This window comes from Prionailurus viverrinus, chromosome X (genome assembly GCF_022837055.1).
Source record: "Prionailurus viverrinus isolate Anna chromosome X, UM_Priviv_1.0, whole genome shotgun sequence".
Lineage (NCBI taxonomy): Eukaryota > Metazoa > Chordata > Mammalia > Carnivora > Felidae > Prionailurus > Prionailurus viverrinus.
The window spans coordinates 17,477,692-17,495,071 of NC_062579.1; the positions used below are offsets into that span (position 1 = coordinate 17,477,692).

The following is a 17,380-nucleotide window of genomic DNA, read 5'->3' on the forward strand; positions in this document are numbered from 1 at the left end:
AGGTGCTGTCTTTAGGACAAGAAATGCATTGGACTTCGTGTACTTTTAAAAAGACATTCCTTAACTTGTTGAAGCTCAGTTTTATCTGTAAAATGGGTAACTATCTCTCAGGGTTGTTATGCGCCATAGAAATAATGTATATAAAGTATCTGGTACCCAATAAACTGTGGCAATTATTATTACTATTAGTGTTCATTATTACATATCATAATATATAATACTACATATTATAATAATAGATAATGGACTTCCCCCTAAAAACAAAGCAAACTAACCCATGAATGAACTTTTAGGATACAACCTAAATAGCTAAATGGATTAGCTTTTATTAATGAGTCATTAACCTTTAATAGATGTGGGCAGTGAATCTTCTTCACATGATCTGAAATAAATTACTATTGTGCCAGTCGCAAAGCTTATTAAAAAGATAAAGTGTTCCTCCTCACGCCAGTGAGAATGGCTAAAATGAACAAATCAGGAGACTATAGATGCTGGTGAGGATGTGGAGAAACGGGGACCCTCTTGCACTGTTGGTGGGAATGCAAACTGGTGCAGCCGCTCTGGAAAACAGTGTGGAGGTTCCTCAAAAAATTAAAAATAGATCTACACTATGACCCAGCAATAGCACTGCTAGCAATTTACCCAAGGGATACAGGAGTGCAGATGCATAGGGACACTTGTACTCCAATGTTTAGAGCAGCACTTTCAACAATAGCCAAATTATGGAAAGACCCTAAATGTCCATCAACTGAGGAATGGGTAAAGACATTGTGGTTTATATACACAATGGAATACTATGTGGCAATGAGAAAGAATGAAATCTGGCCTTTTGTAGCAACGTGGATGGAACTGGAGAGTGTTATGCTAAATGAAGTAAGTCACAAAGGGAAAGACAGATACCGTATGTTTTCACTCTTATATGGATCCTGAGAAACTTAACAGAAGACCATGGGGGAGGAGAAGGAAAAAAAAAAGAGGTTAGAGAGGGAGGGAGGCAAACCATAAGAGACTCTTAAAAACTGAGAACAGGGGCGCCTGGGTGGCGCAGTCGGTTAAGCATCCGACTTCAGCCAGGTCACGATCTCGCGGCTCGTGAGTTCGAGCCCCGCGTCAGGCTCTGGGCTGATGGCTCAGAGCCTGGAGCCTGTTTCCGATTCTGTGTCTCCCTCTCTCTCTGCCCCTCCCCCGTTCATGCTCTGTCTCTCTCTGTTCCAAAAATAAATAAACATTGAAAAAAAAAATTAAAAAAAAAAATTAAAAAAAAAAAACAACTGAGAACTGAGGGTTGATGGGGGGTGGGAGGGAGGGGAGTGTGGGTGATGGGTATTGAGGAGGGCACCTGTTGGGATGAGCACTGGGTGTTGTACGGAAACCAATTTGACAATAAATTTCATATTTAAAAAAAAAGATAAGGTGTTCCCATTTTCCAAGAAAGGTGTGTTCTAGAAGGTGTGAAATCTGGTAATTAAAGCAGAGACAGAGAAAGCTGTAAAGCAAGGATAGTTACTCAAAGTTGGAGACAGGTTTCAATGCACCCAGTATTGTCTTCTTAATTGAGTGCATACACAGAGCCATGTAATCATCCACACACTAAGAACTGTGGCCTAAAAGTAGGAAAAAGAGAGAAGCAAAGAGATGGAAGGCAGACGGAGTTCCTCAGTGAGCTTGGGTGTGCCTGGGTGCACATGTGTACATGTGTGTGCATCAGTTGACATGGAGAAGGGGTATTTCTTGGTATGTGCAAGGCACCGTGCTGGAAACAGGGAGAATGAAAAAATTATTGAGCCACAGCCTTGTTGTGAACACTGCCAGAACACTGCCTTCCAAAGTGAGGTAGATTACCCCCTAGGTTTAGAGTCAAGCTCTACATTCAGGAAGATGTTGATTAAGGCCCAGCAGCCCTGTGACTTCAGCCCATATTGTTTCAGTCCAAACACCCCAGGATTCCTTCTTCTCTGAGCCAGAATAAATCATTTGATTTCTAAGGGATTTTAAACTACATGGGTTCTGTCTCCTCTACCTACAAGGGACAGACCAACCACAGGAAAATGGGACTAAGTTAACAAGAGGCTCCCAAGAGAGGCAGGGACTGGTCCAACCTGGACTCCAAGCTATACATATACTTACAGCCTGCAGAGGACCCAGGCCCCCAACTATTCCTTACCATTTGGCAGACCTAGAGTGTTTCTAGGGATCCTCTGGTTTAGGTCCTAAGAAAGTCCTAAAACTGAGGCTCAATAATGTAACATAATAGTTCAATCTTTGAGTGCCTACAGAGTGCCATGTAACCATCTACACACTAAGCACTTTAAATGTATCAGCTCATTTAATTTTGGAAGTCTGAGATAGATGCTGTCTCCACTCAAATAAACAGAACCTGTCTTCAACAGTGACACCAAATAGCAGCAGGAAGCAGCAGTGTTATGTCCCTTAGACTCCGTTACCTTTCTGGCTCCCTTTGAACTGAGGAAACTCTCTGGATTCTTAGGCCATTCGGATAGAGGGGCCTCAAAAAGGACACAATGGACTGCCTGGTAATTAAAGAAGAGGGGGGAAAATGATTAATTGAAAAATAAAAGGACATGACCCTATTTTTCACCCAGACTTGGTGTGGTAGGTCACATGACTGACAGAGAATTGGTTACTGGCAAGCTGCGGCTTAGACCCCACATCAGCCAGATCACATTGTTGAATGTTTACTAACACTTGCTATGTATTTCATATGATGCTAGACGTTTGGAGAGTGCGTAAATAGGAGAGAAATAAGGAAGGACGGACCAGAATTGGCTCTGGGGCAGCAATCCTCAAAGGTGAAGCATGGCGCTTTTAGAATGGGAGGAGGTTTTAGTCTGATAAGGCATATTCAGTTTTCACTAATTTAATATGTGAGGGGAAAACCCTGCCCTTTTCAACATACAAATTTTCTAAATTAAGCCTCTGAACTGGTAGAGATCATCAGAGGATAGACTGTGCCCCCCTAGGTAGCCACATTCCAAATTCAGGGCTGGAAGTCACATGAAATTTTTATGTTTAGCAGGCAAGATGGAGGGTATTAAAGGGTTAAAGAGGGCTGGCCCCAAACCCCGGACCTCCTATGTGCAAGGACCTTGCCAGACCACAGACTTGGAGCAAGACTGCAATTAAACTTCTTTCTACCTAATTTAGGATTTCAGAACACCGAGTCATTGCATGTGAATACGTTGCCTATTTGTCATATAGGTTCTGGTTATCTAAACTGTACTGTATCATACCAAAGCCATATTCCCATAATGCTTTTTCTACATTTTTTTTAACGTTTACTTATTTATTCTGAGAGGGAGAGAGAGTGAAGGAGGGACAGAGAGAGAGGGATAGAATCCCAAGCAGGTTCCGCACTGTCAGTGCAGAGAGCCTGATGCGGGGCTCAAACTCAGGAACCGTGAGATCATGACCCTAGCCAAAACCAAGAGTTGGCCCTTAACCAACTGAGCCACCCAAGAGCCCCTCCCGTCATGCTTTTTAAAGGGAAGGACTTTAGATGTTGGACATTTCATTTGCAAAATGCGTTCAATTAGTCATTGTCAAATATTTACTTAAAAGCTATTAGACATTACATGGGGCACCTGGCCGGCTCAGTCAGAAAAGAATGCAACTCCTGATCTCAGAGTCATGAGTTCAAACCCCACATTAGATGTCGAGATCGCTTAAAATAATAATTATTTTTTTTTAATTGGACGTTACATAAAGTATACAATGCAAATGTCAGTTGAATGTAAACAAAGGGGGGGGGGATAGAACCGGTACTCCCGCATCAATGACTGACAACTGGATCAATCAGACAGCAAGCTGACACCCATTTTATTTTTTAAACATGGTTTTTAAAAACATTGCTGGTCCTTAAACTAACCTTCAGTATCTTCACCTATTTGATTATCCAATAAAATAATCTACCTCATGAAGCTACTGTAAGGAGTAAATGAAGTGATGTATGTCTAAGTGATATCTTCCTTCTATTTCTCCAGAATCCACTCTCTCCTGCTCTTCTCTACTCCTCTCTGGATGGCTTCCGGTATGGAGTGCACCAATAGGCTACATTGCCTTTCTGCTTCAAGTTGAGCTGGATCCATGACAAGTAAGCAAAACCCCAGAGGGCAGGGCAAGAGTGACCTTAGGGTATCTTTCCACCTGGCCTCCTCACTGCTAGGAAGCATGTGTTGTTTCTGTCCTTTTACCGATATGCACAGCTTGTGGTTGAGAGGCCCCTCTTCACACAGTGCCCTGCCAAGTTCCGGCGACCACACTCTCCCCTTCCTTCATGCCTAGGAGTGACAACCCCTAACATTTCCAGGCCTAGGGTGCACACTATCCCTTGAGGTTTCCTGAAACGCCCGCACCCTGGTAAATAGTCCCTTTTATTAACCTCTTTTCATATTTCCCGTTTAGAATGAGCCGTCTGTGTCTCGACAGCGCCTTGGCTGATACAGTATATATAAGAGTACGGCTGCTAGGCTCAATAAATGTTCACTAGCACATGTTGATGAGGCATGTTAGAAGCACAGAGATCAATTGAAAAGTGAATTACTCATAGTTAATAAAGTCATAACCATCCCAAGAATGTCCTCCAGTAGGAAAGAATTTTATAGCAACGTTACAACTTGTTCACCACGATACGTGAAAGAGATAAGAACAGGACCTCAGAAACAAATCGACTTTTCCCAGGCAGCCCTTTTGACTCAGGACTCCCCAGCTTTCGAACTGCAAATTCAGAATTAGAAAAACACATCACAAAATCTCAGTCCTCAGTCTCATTCTGTTAGGTTTGTGTTTGCCAGTTGAACATAGTTTTTAAGGCATGATTTTATTTGGGATCAAATTATGTTAGTCTTTTGAAGACAGGGAAGAAACGGTAGATTTTACACTTGACTGTAGGCCCAACATATGTAAATCCCTGGATTCATGGACTCTGTCTGTGATTATGCAGAGGCTCAGCCCAGGCAGCTGCGGCAGAGGCTTGACAGATGCCAGTGGAGTGGAGAAAAAGGAGGCCTAGCACATCGCTCGGCACCAAGAAAGATCTATTTTTCACTTAGCTAAGTATGGCATGCACATATTATGAAGTAATAGGCAACATTAAAAGCAGTGACACAGATATGTATGTACAGACCAGGAACAATTTTTAGGACATTTTGCTAAATGCAAAAAGCAAGTGACAGAGAAAGAAGTATAATATGTACACATGTTGTATAGTATGATATCGTATGCTTAAAGAGAGAGAAAAATAGCTAATTGTAGAAATAGTTTAGAACTGTGCTGTCCGATGTGGTAGTCATTAGCCACATGTGCCTACTTAAATTCAAATTACATTTCGGTGAAATTAATGAGATAAAATTAAAAACTCATTTTGTCGGTCACGTTAGCCACATGTTAAGTGCTTGACAACCAAATGTGGCTAGTGGCTGCTACAGTATTAGCATAGATATAGAACATTCCTATTATCACAGAAAGTTCTCTTGGACAGCACTGGCCAAGAAGGATGGATATACAACAAATTATTAACTGGGGGAAGAAGACCACATGGGCAGAAGAGATGAAAGGATGTTTTTACTGTTCACTCCATTTGTGTCTGTTATTTTATTTTTACACTTATACAATTCATCTTATTTTATTTATTTTGATTTTTTTAAAACATTTATTTATTTTTGAGAGTGAGAGAGACAGAGCGTGAGTGGGGAAGGGGCAGAGAGAGAGGGAGACACGGAATCCGAAGCAGGCTGCAGGCTCTGAGCTGTCAGCACAGAGCCCCATGCAGGGCTCGAACTCATGGACCATGAGATCATCACCTGAGCTGAAGTAGGATGCTCAACCGACTGAGCCACCCAGGGCCCCCTATCTTATTTTATTCTTAAAGTTTGTTTATTTATTTTGAGGGAGAGAGGGAGAAAGAGAATCCCAAGCAGGCTCTGCACTGTCAGTGTGGAGCCCTATGCAGGGCTTGAACTCAAGAACCGTAAGATCGTGACCTGAGCCAAAACCCAGAGTCGGACACTTAACCAACTGAGCCACTCAGGCACCCCACAATTTATCTAATTTTAAAATAAATTTAAAGAAATATCTCCTATCTTGGGAATTCAGAGATGCAGGAAATCTAATCCAGGATCAGGTGTTCCAAATGTCGAGGGGAAAAGGAGTCTAACAGGAAAAGAGGAGTACTTTTAAAAATAACAACTATTAGGGGTGCCTGGGTGGCTCAGTCGGTTAAACATCCGACTTCGGCTCAGGTCGTGATCTCACAGTTTGTGAGTTCAAGCCCCATGTCAGGCTCTGTGCTGACAGCTCAGAGCCTGGAGCCTGCTTCAGATTCTGTATCTGCCTCTCTCTCTGCCCCTCCCCCACTCACACACTGTCCCTCTCTCTCTCTCTCTCTCTCTCTCTCTCTCAAAAAAAAAAAAACATTAAAAAAATAACAACTATTATTTATAAACTAACTGCTAAATGATATTATTCTCAGGTATATGGAACATTTAAAATTTATTTGAGCTTTTAAAAACAATTTATCTTCATACTATCTACTCTCTATTCACTTTTCCAACATCCAGCAAATACTACTTGAGGGCTTGCTGTGTGCCAGGCACTGGTTTTAGGTTCTAAGGATATATCAGGAAAAAAACAAAAACAAAACCAAAAAGATCCTGTCTTTGTGATCCTTAAAGATAAACAACAACAACAACAACAACAAAAAAGAATGTGAAATGCGTAGTATGTTAAAAGGTGATAGTGCTTAGAAAAAAATAAAGGCAAGGAAGGGGGATAAAGAATGCACAGGGTTTACCTGTAAATAGGATAGCCAAGGGAGCTGATATATGTATCAATATATAAAGGATCAGTTGAGCCATGTGGAGAAAGAACTCTCCCGGTAGAGGAAACATCAAGTGCAAAGGCCCTGAGGCAGTAGCATGCCCAGCTTCTTCCAGGAATAACAAGAAGGCCAGTATGCCTGGAGAAGGTGAACAAAAAAAGAAAAGTAGTAGGAGATACAGCCAGAGAGGTGAGGTACAAGGCAGGAGATGGGAGGAACCCAATGGTATGGGGTTTTTAGGATGCTCTAAAGACTGGCTTTCCACTGGGAAGATGGGAGCCATGAGAGAGTTTTGCACAGGGAGTAAGATGACCTGACTTAGTCCTAATAGGACCACCTGGCTGCTACATTGAGGTTAAACTCTAAAAGGTCAAAGGCAGGAGCAAGAAAACCACTAAGGGAACTGGTGTACTCATTGGGCAAGAGTAGGTAGCTGGAGGCTGGGACCAGGGTGAGAGCAGGGGAGGTAGTGACAAGTAGTCAGATTTTGGATAGATTTTGAATAAACAAAATTTGAAATTTACTGAATGTAGAGTGTAAAAAAAACTGACAGAAGTCAAGATAACTCCAAAGTCACTGGCCTGAAGACGTGGAAAGATGGCATCACCACTCCCTAACATGGGGAGACGCTGGAAGAGTAGGTGTGAGAGTGGGATAGACAGGATGGAGAAATCAAGAATTCTGCTCTCACACATTTGGTGTGACATACCCGTTAGATCTCCCAGTGGAGACATCAGGTAGGCAGTTGGATTTACAAGTCTAAAGCTGGGGACAGAGAACTAAGCTAGCGATCCAGGTTAAGAAACCATACAGTATAAATGCTATTTAAAGCCACTAGACTCAATTCATTCATTCAGCTAAGGGCATGAGTTCAGGCTGAGGCAAGGTCCTGGTTGTTTAATAAGGAGACACTATATATTTATGGCCAATCTCCCCTGAATACTGGAAGCTCTAAGAAGACAGGGACTTGGTGGGCATCTGGGTACCTCAGTTGGTTGAGTCCAACTTCGACTCAGGTCATGATCTCGCAGTTCGTGAGTTCGAGCCCCACATAGGGCTCTGTGCTGACAGCTCAGAGCCTGGAGCCTGCTTGGGATTGATTCTTTGTGTCCCTCCCTCTCTGCCCCTCCCCTGCTTTTGGTCTCTCTCTCTCTCTCTCTCTCTCTCTCTTTCTCTCTCTCTCTCTCTCTCTCTCTGTCCAATCCTCTCTCTCAAAAATAAACAAACATTAAAAAAAATTTTTTTTAAAGAAAAGAAAACAGGGACTTGGTCTGTTGTATCCTCCTCACTGCTATATCCCTAATTCCTAGGGCAGTATCTGGCAGACAGAAGGTTCTCAAAAGACATTTGTTGAATGGAGGAATTTAAAGTCCTTAGAGAGAAAATAATTATTGATAAGAAACTGGAGAGAGAATTATTGATAATGATTTTATTCATAAAGACTAAACTGAATAAGAAATATAATGCATAACTTTTTCTTATCATGATATATCCTACAGAAAACTTGGGGAAATAAAGAAAGGAAAGCAAAATTCACCAATAATTCTACTTTCCAAATATAACCACTGTTAACACTCTCTATATTTCTTTTAGGGCTTTCTGATATGCATACATATTAACAACTTTGGAATCCTATCTACATGAACGGTTTTTTCCACTCAGTATGTCATGATTACTTTATTATGTCATTTAGACTTAAACCTCACTATTTTAAGGGTATTATCTGGTGGTTCTATCTCCCATTCTCCCTAGCCCTGAGCCTAAAATTCCCAAGCATTACTCTTTTAGGCAAGACAATGAAAAGTAGGGGCATCATATCTCAGAGAGAGAATGTTAAATTAAAAAGATAGGAGGGAAGCAGGAGCACCTAATTTATCTGTTCATGTTTCTATTTTGAAGGTGCAAGTGGCACCAGGAAATACAATACAGGCCAATCAAGTTTAGCTGTGAAAGGAGCTGCCCTGGTTGGCCTGGAGGCCAATGCTGGTTGGTGCAGGGCCCGAGAGGAGAGATTAGCAGGTATCCCAAAATGAGAACGAGTAGGCAATGGGCAAGCTAAGCAGTAAGATACATTTGAAGAATGGCCCCTTCAGTAAAGTCATTTCCTTTTCCAAGGATTCTGGGTAACTGGTCATCGGCTACGCTGAACAGCCTCCCCGAGGCCTGGCCTACCCAACGCCAATGACAGCAGTCCGAGCAGGATGTATAATGAGACCCCAGCTGCTCTAACTGCACCAGCCATGGCCACTTTGTGACAGCCCCCCACCCTCTCAAGAGTCCATACTCCTGCAAAACACCCTCCCATTGTTTTTAATAGACTTTATTTTTTAGAGAAGTTTTAGGTACACAGCCACATGAGCAGGAGGCACACATTTTATTTCCCATTTAACTCTCGCTAATTTTGATAGCTATACAGCATGCCCCTGAACAGAAAAACCGTAATGTATTTAGATATCTCTCTGTTGTTGAATATGAAGTTGTTTATGTTTTAGTAATATAAGTAACATTCTAAACATAGCTCTGAGCCTCTGATTATTTCCTTAGGATAGATGCCTAGAAGCTGAATTACTTAGACCAGGGGTATGAACATTTTCGAGATAAATATTTGCAGAACATTTTAACATGTGTTGGTGAATTAGCCTCTACAAAAGCTGTGTCATTTATAGTCACAGTACAATGTATGTCATTTATAGTCACATTTTTTAAACCAATGTGTGAACACCTGCACCTAGGTCAGGCTAGCAATTTCTGCCCTTCCAGCGACCCAAGATCAGAAATGTTATTATGCTCTAGGGATCCAGGCTTCCCTAAAACACTGACCGCCCACAAGCCCTAACCCCCCACACCACCCATGTGTCACTTTCTGAAATGTACTCTAAATAATACATTCATTTATCCTAAAATGTATGTTTTCCCCCACATGTTAACATCTCTGAGATGAGGAGAGGGGTCTTAGGAGAAATGTCTTAAAACCAGTATCGGCAATTTTCTGACATTGTAACATCTCTGCAATGGGACTGTATCTCATAATCAAGGGCATCTTAGATTCACGAAATGCATAGAGGATGCTGACAAGAGAAAAGAATCATTTTTACCTCAAGATTTAAAAAGTCCATACCCTAAGTCCATTTTTCTTAAGCAACTGAGCTTAAGGAGTTTATAATGAACATCAATAACAATCGTATATCTTATTCATATCCCATCTTCTTCCTCAAAGGACTTGAGGTGACTTAAAAAAAAAAGACTTGAAAGTTGAATAGTTGCAAGATCTGGGTTGAGGGAGGAAATGCGGTTTCAACAAAGGTCAGAAGGGAAACGAGCATACAGGAATCCCTATCCCACTTCTCCACATTTCAGGCCGATCACAAAAATGACTTTAAGCTCTAAGCAGTCAGAGCAAAGAGAGAGACAAAGTTAATATCGTCCGTAAGCAAAAAACCAAAATAGATCCTGAGGAGAAGCACGGCGTTTCCTGAGGCCGAATTTTATAGCCTTTGCTCCAGTGGTGCTGCCGGAAGGGGCATGCTAGGTGATGCTCGGTAGTGGGACCAGCATACTCAACAACAACGCCCTAATAAAGAAAACCCTGTTTTTTTGTTTGCTCAAAGTACCGTTATGAGGTAAGGCACAGCCTCAGAACCAAAAAGCAGTTCAAGAGAGCATTTCTATAAGAGGCCAAACACGGAGCCTGAAAATGCGGTCCTCCCCCTCACTGCTGGATCCAAGGCCAAGATGTAGAATCTGGAGACCAGGGATTTCTAATGTGGGACAGGCGAGACAATCCATTAGAGAACAACACTTGGGCTTAGATTTATTTTTCATGTTAAAAAACAAGATGCGTTAGTGACATCTAATTCTAACATGCAGGTTGATACAGTGCCCTATCTCTGTCAACATCACGTCCGTGAAGTGTCCTTAAGGAAACATGCAAAGTGTACAGCTGAGAAGGGGGGTCTGGATCCCCTGACATTTTCATTTGCTTTTAGCTTATTGTAATTTAATGCAGTTTGCGTGGGCCTGGTAAAGGGCATTTATAGATTATGTTACCTAGTTTTAATTAAACCAATGCTCACAGGATCACCAATTGGCTTAAAACACTTTCCATAATGAAATAGGAAAGCAAAAATAATACAAGCACGAGCAAACAAGAGCCCTTTGTAGGTGTCTTGCATCAGCCACGTTATCAGGTATGAACAACGAAGACCTAATCAGATCAACAGGAAGACAGCTGAATGGACGATTATCACAAAGAGGACTATTTGAAATATCTGCTGCCATTAGCATTAAACTTCACCTGGAGCGTATATTGTACCTTGAGTTATTAGGTTACGATCATACGAAGCTACTGTAATTACCATGATACTTAAAAGCAAAGCATCCAGAACATGAAGAAAAATCTCTAGGATTTTTTCAGTGACGTTTCAAGACGTGATACTCAATCCAGGCCTTCACAAAATACTGTTGCATGTAATGATAAATGGCAGAAGCCTTTTTCAAATTTCCGTAATTCAATAAAGAAAAACCAAAAGTCTCATACCATTGCAGAAGCACCTGCTCTTCATGCCACAGTACAGCTGGCTGCTCTAGTACATGGGGAAAAAATTGATGTCAAACTAAAACGCATTCCTTTGTCAGCAAATATATTTAGAAGACATATAGAAAACATTGCTGAAGACTGGAAGAAACAAGCATTAGAACAAATTATGCAGTGTGGGAGGTTTGCTGTAAAGTTGGACGGAAGTACAGATATTTCTAAAATGTTGCAGCCTGAGGTATTTGCTAGATTTCATTTCAATAATAATCCCCCCCCCCTTTTTTCATGAGCCACTGAAGGGAAGATCTTCCAAAGAAGATTTTCCAAAGAAAGATGTTCCAAAGAAGACTGATTGTGCAGAGTGGATGATTTCTTTAATAAAAACAGTATTTTATGGAAACAAACAAAAAAAAAAACCCACATCTAACTATCAATGAACCAACCACATTGCTCTTAGAACCAAACTCCCACCTATTTGAGAAATGCCTGTCTTCCTTTCAATACCTTTCCTCTTGGACCTTTAAAAACTGTTTCTCAGGATTCTATCCTGGAAGACTGTGGGATATGTAGATTAATTTAATCAGATCTCATATAGAGATAGGCAGATACAGGGAGGATTTCTTTAGCTTAGTTACAGCTCTTCTATTTTTCTTCCCTTAAAAAACATGATAGGATGGTTTGGGGTCAGTCATTTCCTAGAATTTGCCCTATAAAAGGATTATCCAGAGTCCCTCTTGCTACCTAACCAATCCCGTCCACCTCCTTCTGAGTCTAGAAACAGACTGTGTGGCCAGGCCATTGTTATAAAACACACATAGATTGGGCACCATGGCTTTTAATTCACAGATAACCTGACTAAGGCTAGACAAGGTACTAGAAGCAAGGCGAGTGTGGTTCCGCAGCTTACCTATGCTCTCTTCGAGGCTGGGTGCTGACCCAGGAGCAGAGCAAAGCTCTGTTCGTAGACCAGAGCTGTAACTGCAGGTAGGATTGGATACCATTCCTTAGAACAGGATCTGTGAGATCACCAGAGTTATGTGAAATGCTCAATCTGTTGCTGAGTGTCCCCTCTCTCCATTACTGTGGTCACAGCACCTTCCAACTTTGTATTAAAGAACAATACATGTACGGCAATGTGCAGAGATCCTAAGTGTGGAACTCTGAACGTGCACAGAATGAACATACGCAGCAGCACCCAGATCAAGTAAACTACCACTGCCAGCATCCGTCCTGTGCTCCTTCTGCTATCCTGACTTCTAACCTCACAGATTGGCTTGCCTATTTTTAAAATATTTAATAGAAATGGAATCCTGTAATGCATATTCTTTTGTTACTGGCTTCTTTTCATTCGATATTCTGTTTGTGAGATTTATCCATATTTTTGCAGGTAGTTGTAGACTCTTCATGCTCCATTGCCAGGTAGCATTTCATTGTGTGAAAATACAACAATTTATTTATCCATTCTCCTTCTGCCGGGGATCTGGGTAGTTTCCAGTTGGAGTTATTACGAATAATGCTGCTAAGAACATCCTACTACTCATCTTTTGTGGCCATATGTACAAGTTTCCTAGGAGTAGGTACGCCGGGTCAAAAATCTTTACTTTGAGTTTCTAAATTTACTACCAAGAGCCTAGACATCGAAATTGTTTCCATACCTGGTCCCAAAGGCGGACAATGTGACACGGGAGAGCTAAATACAGCATTTTTCAAAGTGCATGCACAAACACCTTGCTTCCCACTCCCCCGGAAGCCTGAGCAGGTGATTCTCTGCTCACTGATGCTGGGGGACTGTGTGTAGTGGCAACGTGGGGCTTTACAAGTCAGACAAACCTAACTTTAAATCCCAGCTTTATCAGTGTGCTTGATCTTTGGGGAATTACTTAACTCTTGGTCTCCTTATTTCTAACACAGGGAATAGTGATCCTTATCTTATAGGCCTGCAGCCTGGTTAAACGAGGTCACACACATAGGGCACCAGCACAGTGCCTAACACAGGGTGCACCAGTCCCCCATTTGCCCACAGAGGGCAATGAATGAGACCACTAGTCTTAAGCCCAGTATAGAACAATTCCCGCGTAACTGAACAATTTGGAGGTACAATAGGATTTCGTGTCATGTGACTGTGCCTACCGTCAAAATCAGACACTAGACATGAAGCCCAGAAGCTGGCAGGTACCAGGAATAGGCTTCCAGCATCATTTGGTTGGCAACAGGCTGTACACATCATTCACGGGGCTTCTATTAACCTATTATTATTGTTGCTATTCTTCTTAAATGCCAGCTTAAATCGCCGTCAGCTCCCTGTTACACTTATGTCAGGTTCAACGTGCATGAATTACAAAGTGGAAAACAAAAACATCAAGTCACACGCTTTGGTGGAAGTGAGGAGATTATATGAAAATGAATCCAGCTCCATGGGCTGGCCTCGTGTGGCCCTGCCCATTATTACACAGGCGCACACTAACAGGGCTTGCTGCTTTACTTTCTAATCACTGTGTTTCAAGTGTGCCTTCAAGACTGTTGAGTCTTAAACTGTCTCTTTATCCCCAAGCAAGGTCAGCTTCCCCAGCCTCCCATACAACATGTCTCCTGCTGGGATAAAGAGGAAGGTAGGAATGTTAAAACAATAATGCTATGGTCTGAGGCCAGCAACGGGTAATCAGATCCTAGCAAGGTAGAGGCTGTTACCTGGGAGATTATTGGAAGAAAATAGGCCTAGCTTGCAACGACTTGGGTCTGTTCCTACCTTCCTTGTTTTCTCCTTTTCATCCCACCCCCAGTTTTCAGACGGAATAAACCTTTTTCTACATTTTTTTTCCCATCAAGAGGCACCAAGAAGCTTTCTTTGTGTGGGTATGAGCAAAAGACTCAAGAGTTCCAAGACTATGGCCTGATGCACTGCTGGACTTTAACCAGAAGCAGTGAGCTGATGTGGCTGGCTTCAGCTAGACAAGGCCCCTACAGCTCAATGCCATACTGCCTTGCCTCAAAGAAAACCCAGTATTTCGAACTTTAGTGTTAGGAGATAGATCAATTAGGGGGTCATCATTCACATTAAGAAGAGATTCAAGCTAGGTTTCTTTGGACAATGACTAGAATGTTCCACATATGATTTAGAATACACTCAACCTTTCTGAAGAAGCATCTGAAGAATAAAGTTGGAAGACAACAGGTTTGTTTCTTTTACTAATGTAAAGTTCCAGAGTCTTTTGCCAGCATTTGTTATTCGTATTTAGCCAATGTGTCCTGCCATAAGATCATTCAACCTGTTTTTACCCCAAATGGATAAAACCAAAAGGAGGGGAGGAGTGGGGTAGCCCTGCTTTTTGAGAGAAGCAAGAGATCAAACAGAACACAGTGGGGTGGAGCATGCTCCGTGGTGAGGGAAGCTGGAATCACCATCTTGGGGCTGGCAAAGATCATCTATCCAATCCGTCATGAGTGACAGAACTGGGGTCCAGAGACGAGAAGTGATTTGCTTAAGCCCACAGAGTAGTTCACTGGTAAAACTGACGTTGGAAGGAAAGTGTGGGCTCCAATGAGCAGAGACTAGGCTGTGGCATTCTTGTCTTGCCAGGCCCCACCCTTCTGCGGTGGGCCAGCCCACTTCCCCTGGAAGCTCCAAATCTACATCTTTCTTGATCCTGGGGGTTGGTGTGGAGCCCCAGAGGCCATAATGGGACAGATCCATTTTCTCTCCTTGGAACCCTGTCTCATCAGGAACCGCTCAGCCTTTCCACCCTTCTCTATTCCCACCCTAGCCTGGAGGCCTCTGGAGAGGAATACTCCGGGGTTGGACCCAACTTCTCAGGCTATCCCATATTTACACTTCTGCACCTGCTAGAACCAAGCCACTAACTTCACCTCCACCTTAGAGAGAAATCCGAGCCTATCATATAGAGAGGCTTTCAACATTCAATGCCCTCCCCCTTTAAAACTTCTTACCCAAAACATCCTTGCCAGCTTGCCAGTGAAAGAAATGTCTCTTCTAGTTGAAACCAATTCTTCCACTTGTTCACTAGAGCCCAGTGTCTCCACAGCCCAAGACTCATTCCCCCCTCAATTTTCCCCCTATCGCTTTCACCTTCTCTCACTGGCTCTTTGCCATTTGCATGTAAGTGTGAGTTACTACCAGCTTCAAAGAATGAGCCAACCAAAAGCCTTGGCACACTGGACAGATGTTGGGAAGAATGAGATGAAAAAGGAAGAAGAGAAAAAAGCTGGCCTCTCTCAACCCTAAATCCTGATTCATCCACCTTTGGATCCTACACATTCTATCTGCTTATCTTCTCAGGCAACCTTCTACTTCCCCACCTTCTAAAAGCTCCTCAACTCACTGCCATCTGGCCTCTGCTCCCATGACATCACTGAAACATCACCAGTGACCTTTTCTTTCTAAATCCAAAGGAGCCTTTGCTTCATTATCTCGTTTGATCTGTCTGCTGCATTTGGTTCTACTGGACATTCCCACCACAGAACGCACCCTGCCATTGGCCCCCTGATTTCCCAGATATTTGAGAAGTACCTCTCTGTCTTCTTTTCATGATCCACCTCTACTGGCTCTTTGAATGGTGTCTCTCAGGGGGTGCCTGGCTGGCTCAGTTGGTTAAGGGTCTGACTCGCTTTCAGCTCAGGTCGTGATCTCAAGGTTCATGGGTTCGAGCCCCGCATTGGGCTCCAAGCTGAAAATGCAGGGCCTGTTTGGGATTCTCTCTCTCTCCTTTCTCTGGCCTCCCTCTCAAAATAAATAAATAAGCTTAAAAAAATAATAAATGGTGTCCCTCAGGGCTCGATTCTGGAAAGATTCTGGGATAGAGTAGATTAATTTAACCAGATTTCACATAGATACAGGCAGCTATAAGGAGCCTTCTAATAGCTTTAATTACAGCTCTTCTATTTCTCCCCTTCTAAGAACCTGATAGTATGGCCCAGGGTCAGTTATCTTCTCGAATTACTTGTAGTAGGATTATCCTGAGGCGCTCTTGCTAGCTAACCATTTCCATTTCAATTACCATGTTCTTGGTCCAGAAACTGTCTGACTCCATTTCATTCCGATCAATTTCACTTCCCTCTCTTCCACACTGACCTCTCCCACATCTACATCTCCAGCTCAGAACTCTCTCCCGAGTTCCAAAACCAAACATTAAGTAGACACCTCCAAATAGAAGTCTGCATGCTATCCCCAATGCAACTCTCACAACCTACTGTCCCCTAATACTCTCACATCAGTGATGGTACCCACTCGAGGAAGCCAGAAAACTGAATCTTCCTTGATACTGGCCAACCCTCAGACTCAGTTATCAAATCCTGGGATGCTTACCTCCTTAGTGTCTCCCATATTCATGCAGTTCTCTCCTTCTCCACTGCCCCATCCGTAACTTCAAACTTAATAATTCTCATCTACATCACTACAATGGTCTCCAAACCAAAAGAGGATAGGGTAGCAAAGAAAATATTACAAGTGCAAAGTATGAAGTAGTTTCTTAGCTTTGAGTAAATATACGTGTGTGTGTGTGTGTGTGTGTGTGTGTGTGTGTGTGTGCTATGCAACATGAGATGTATTTATCATTGCGGCTTTGCAGAGCTCTCTCTCTCTCTACAGGCCTGTGCAGGTGTCTAAGCTCCCTCTATAGCCACATATGGCTACCGAGCACTTGAAAGTGGCTAGTCTGAATTTTGATGTGTTCCAATATAATATACACACTGGATCTCAGACTTACTATCAAGAAAAGAATATAAAATACCCCACTCATTATTTTGATATTGATTAATGTTGAAATGATCATATTTTGGATATATCAGGCTAAACAGAACATATTAAGATTAACTTCACCTTTTTCAACTTTTTAAACCCTGGCTACTAGAACATTTTAAATTGTATTTCTACTGGACAGCACTGGTCTAGAGGCTGGAGTCTGCCACTTACACTGGGGACTTAAGATCCCCTCAAAAGTAGACTGGTCCTCTCCGTGTCCAAAAATGTTTTGGGATCAGCAAGTTGCATGTTTTCC

The 17,380-nt window shown here is 42.4% G+C and overlaps 1 protein-coding gene across 9 annotated transcripts in view; it reads right to left on the minus strand.

Moving 5' to 3' along the window:
- Positions 1-17,380, minus strand: part of PCYT1B (phosphate cytidylyltransferase 1B, choline) — a 126,036-nt gene that overhangs the window by 75,668 nt on the left and 32,988 nt on the right. For 6 of the 9 annotated variants that reach the window (XR_007148907.1, XM_047843659.1, XM_047843665.1 and 3 more), the window contains exon 2: positions 2,445-2,531. The exons of the other annotated variants lie outside the window; for them this stretch is intronic. Coding sequence is in view for 5 of the 6 variants with exons in the window: in XM_047843659.1 (XP_047699615.1) it covers positions 2,445-2,531 (87 nt within the window). In the remaining variant the exon portion in view is untranslated. The remainder of the gene's footprint in view (positions 1-2,444; positions 2,532-17,380) is intronic. 9 annotated transcript variants of the gene reach the window in all.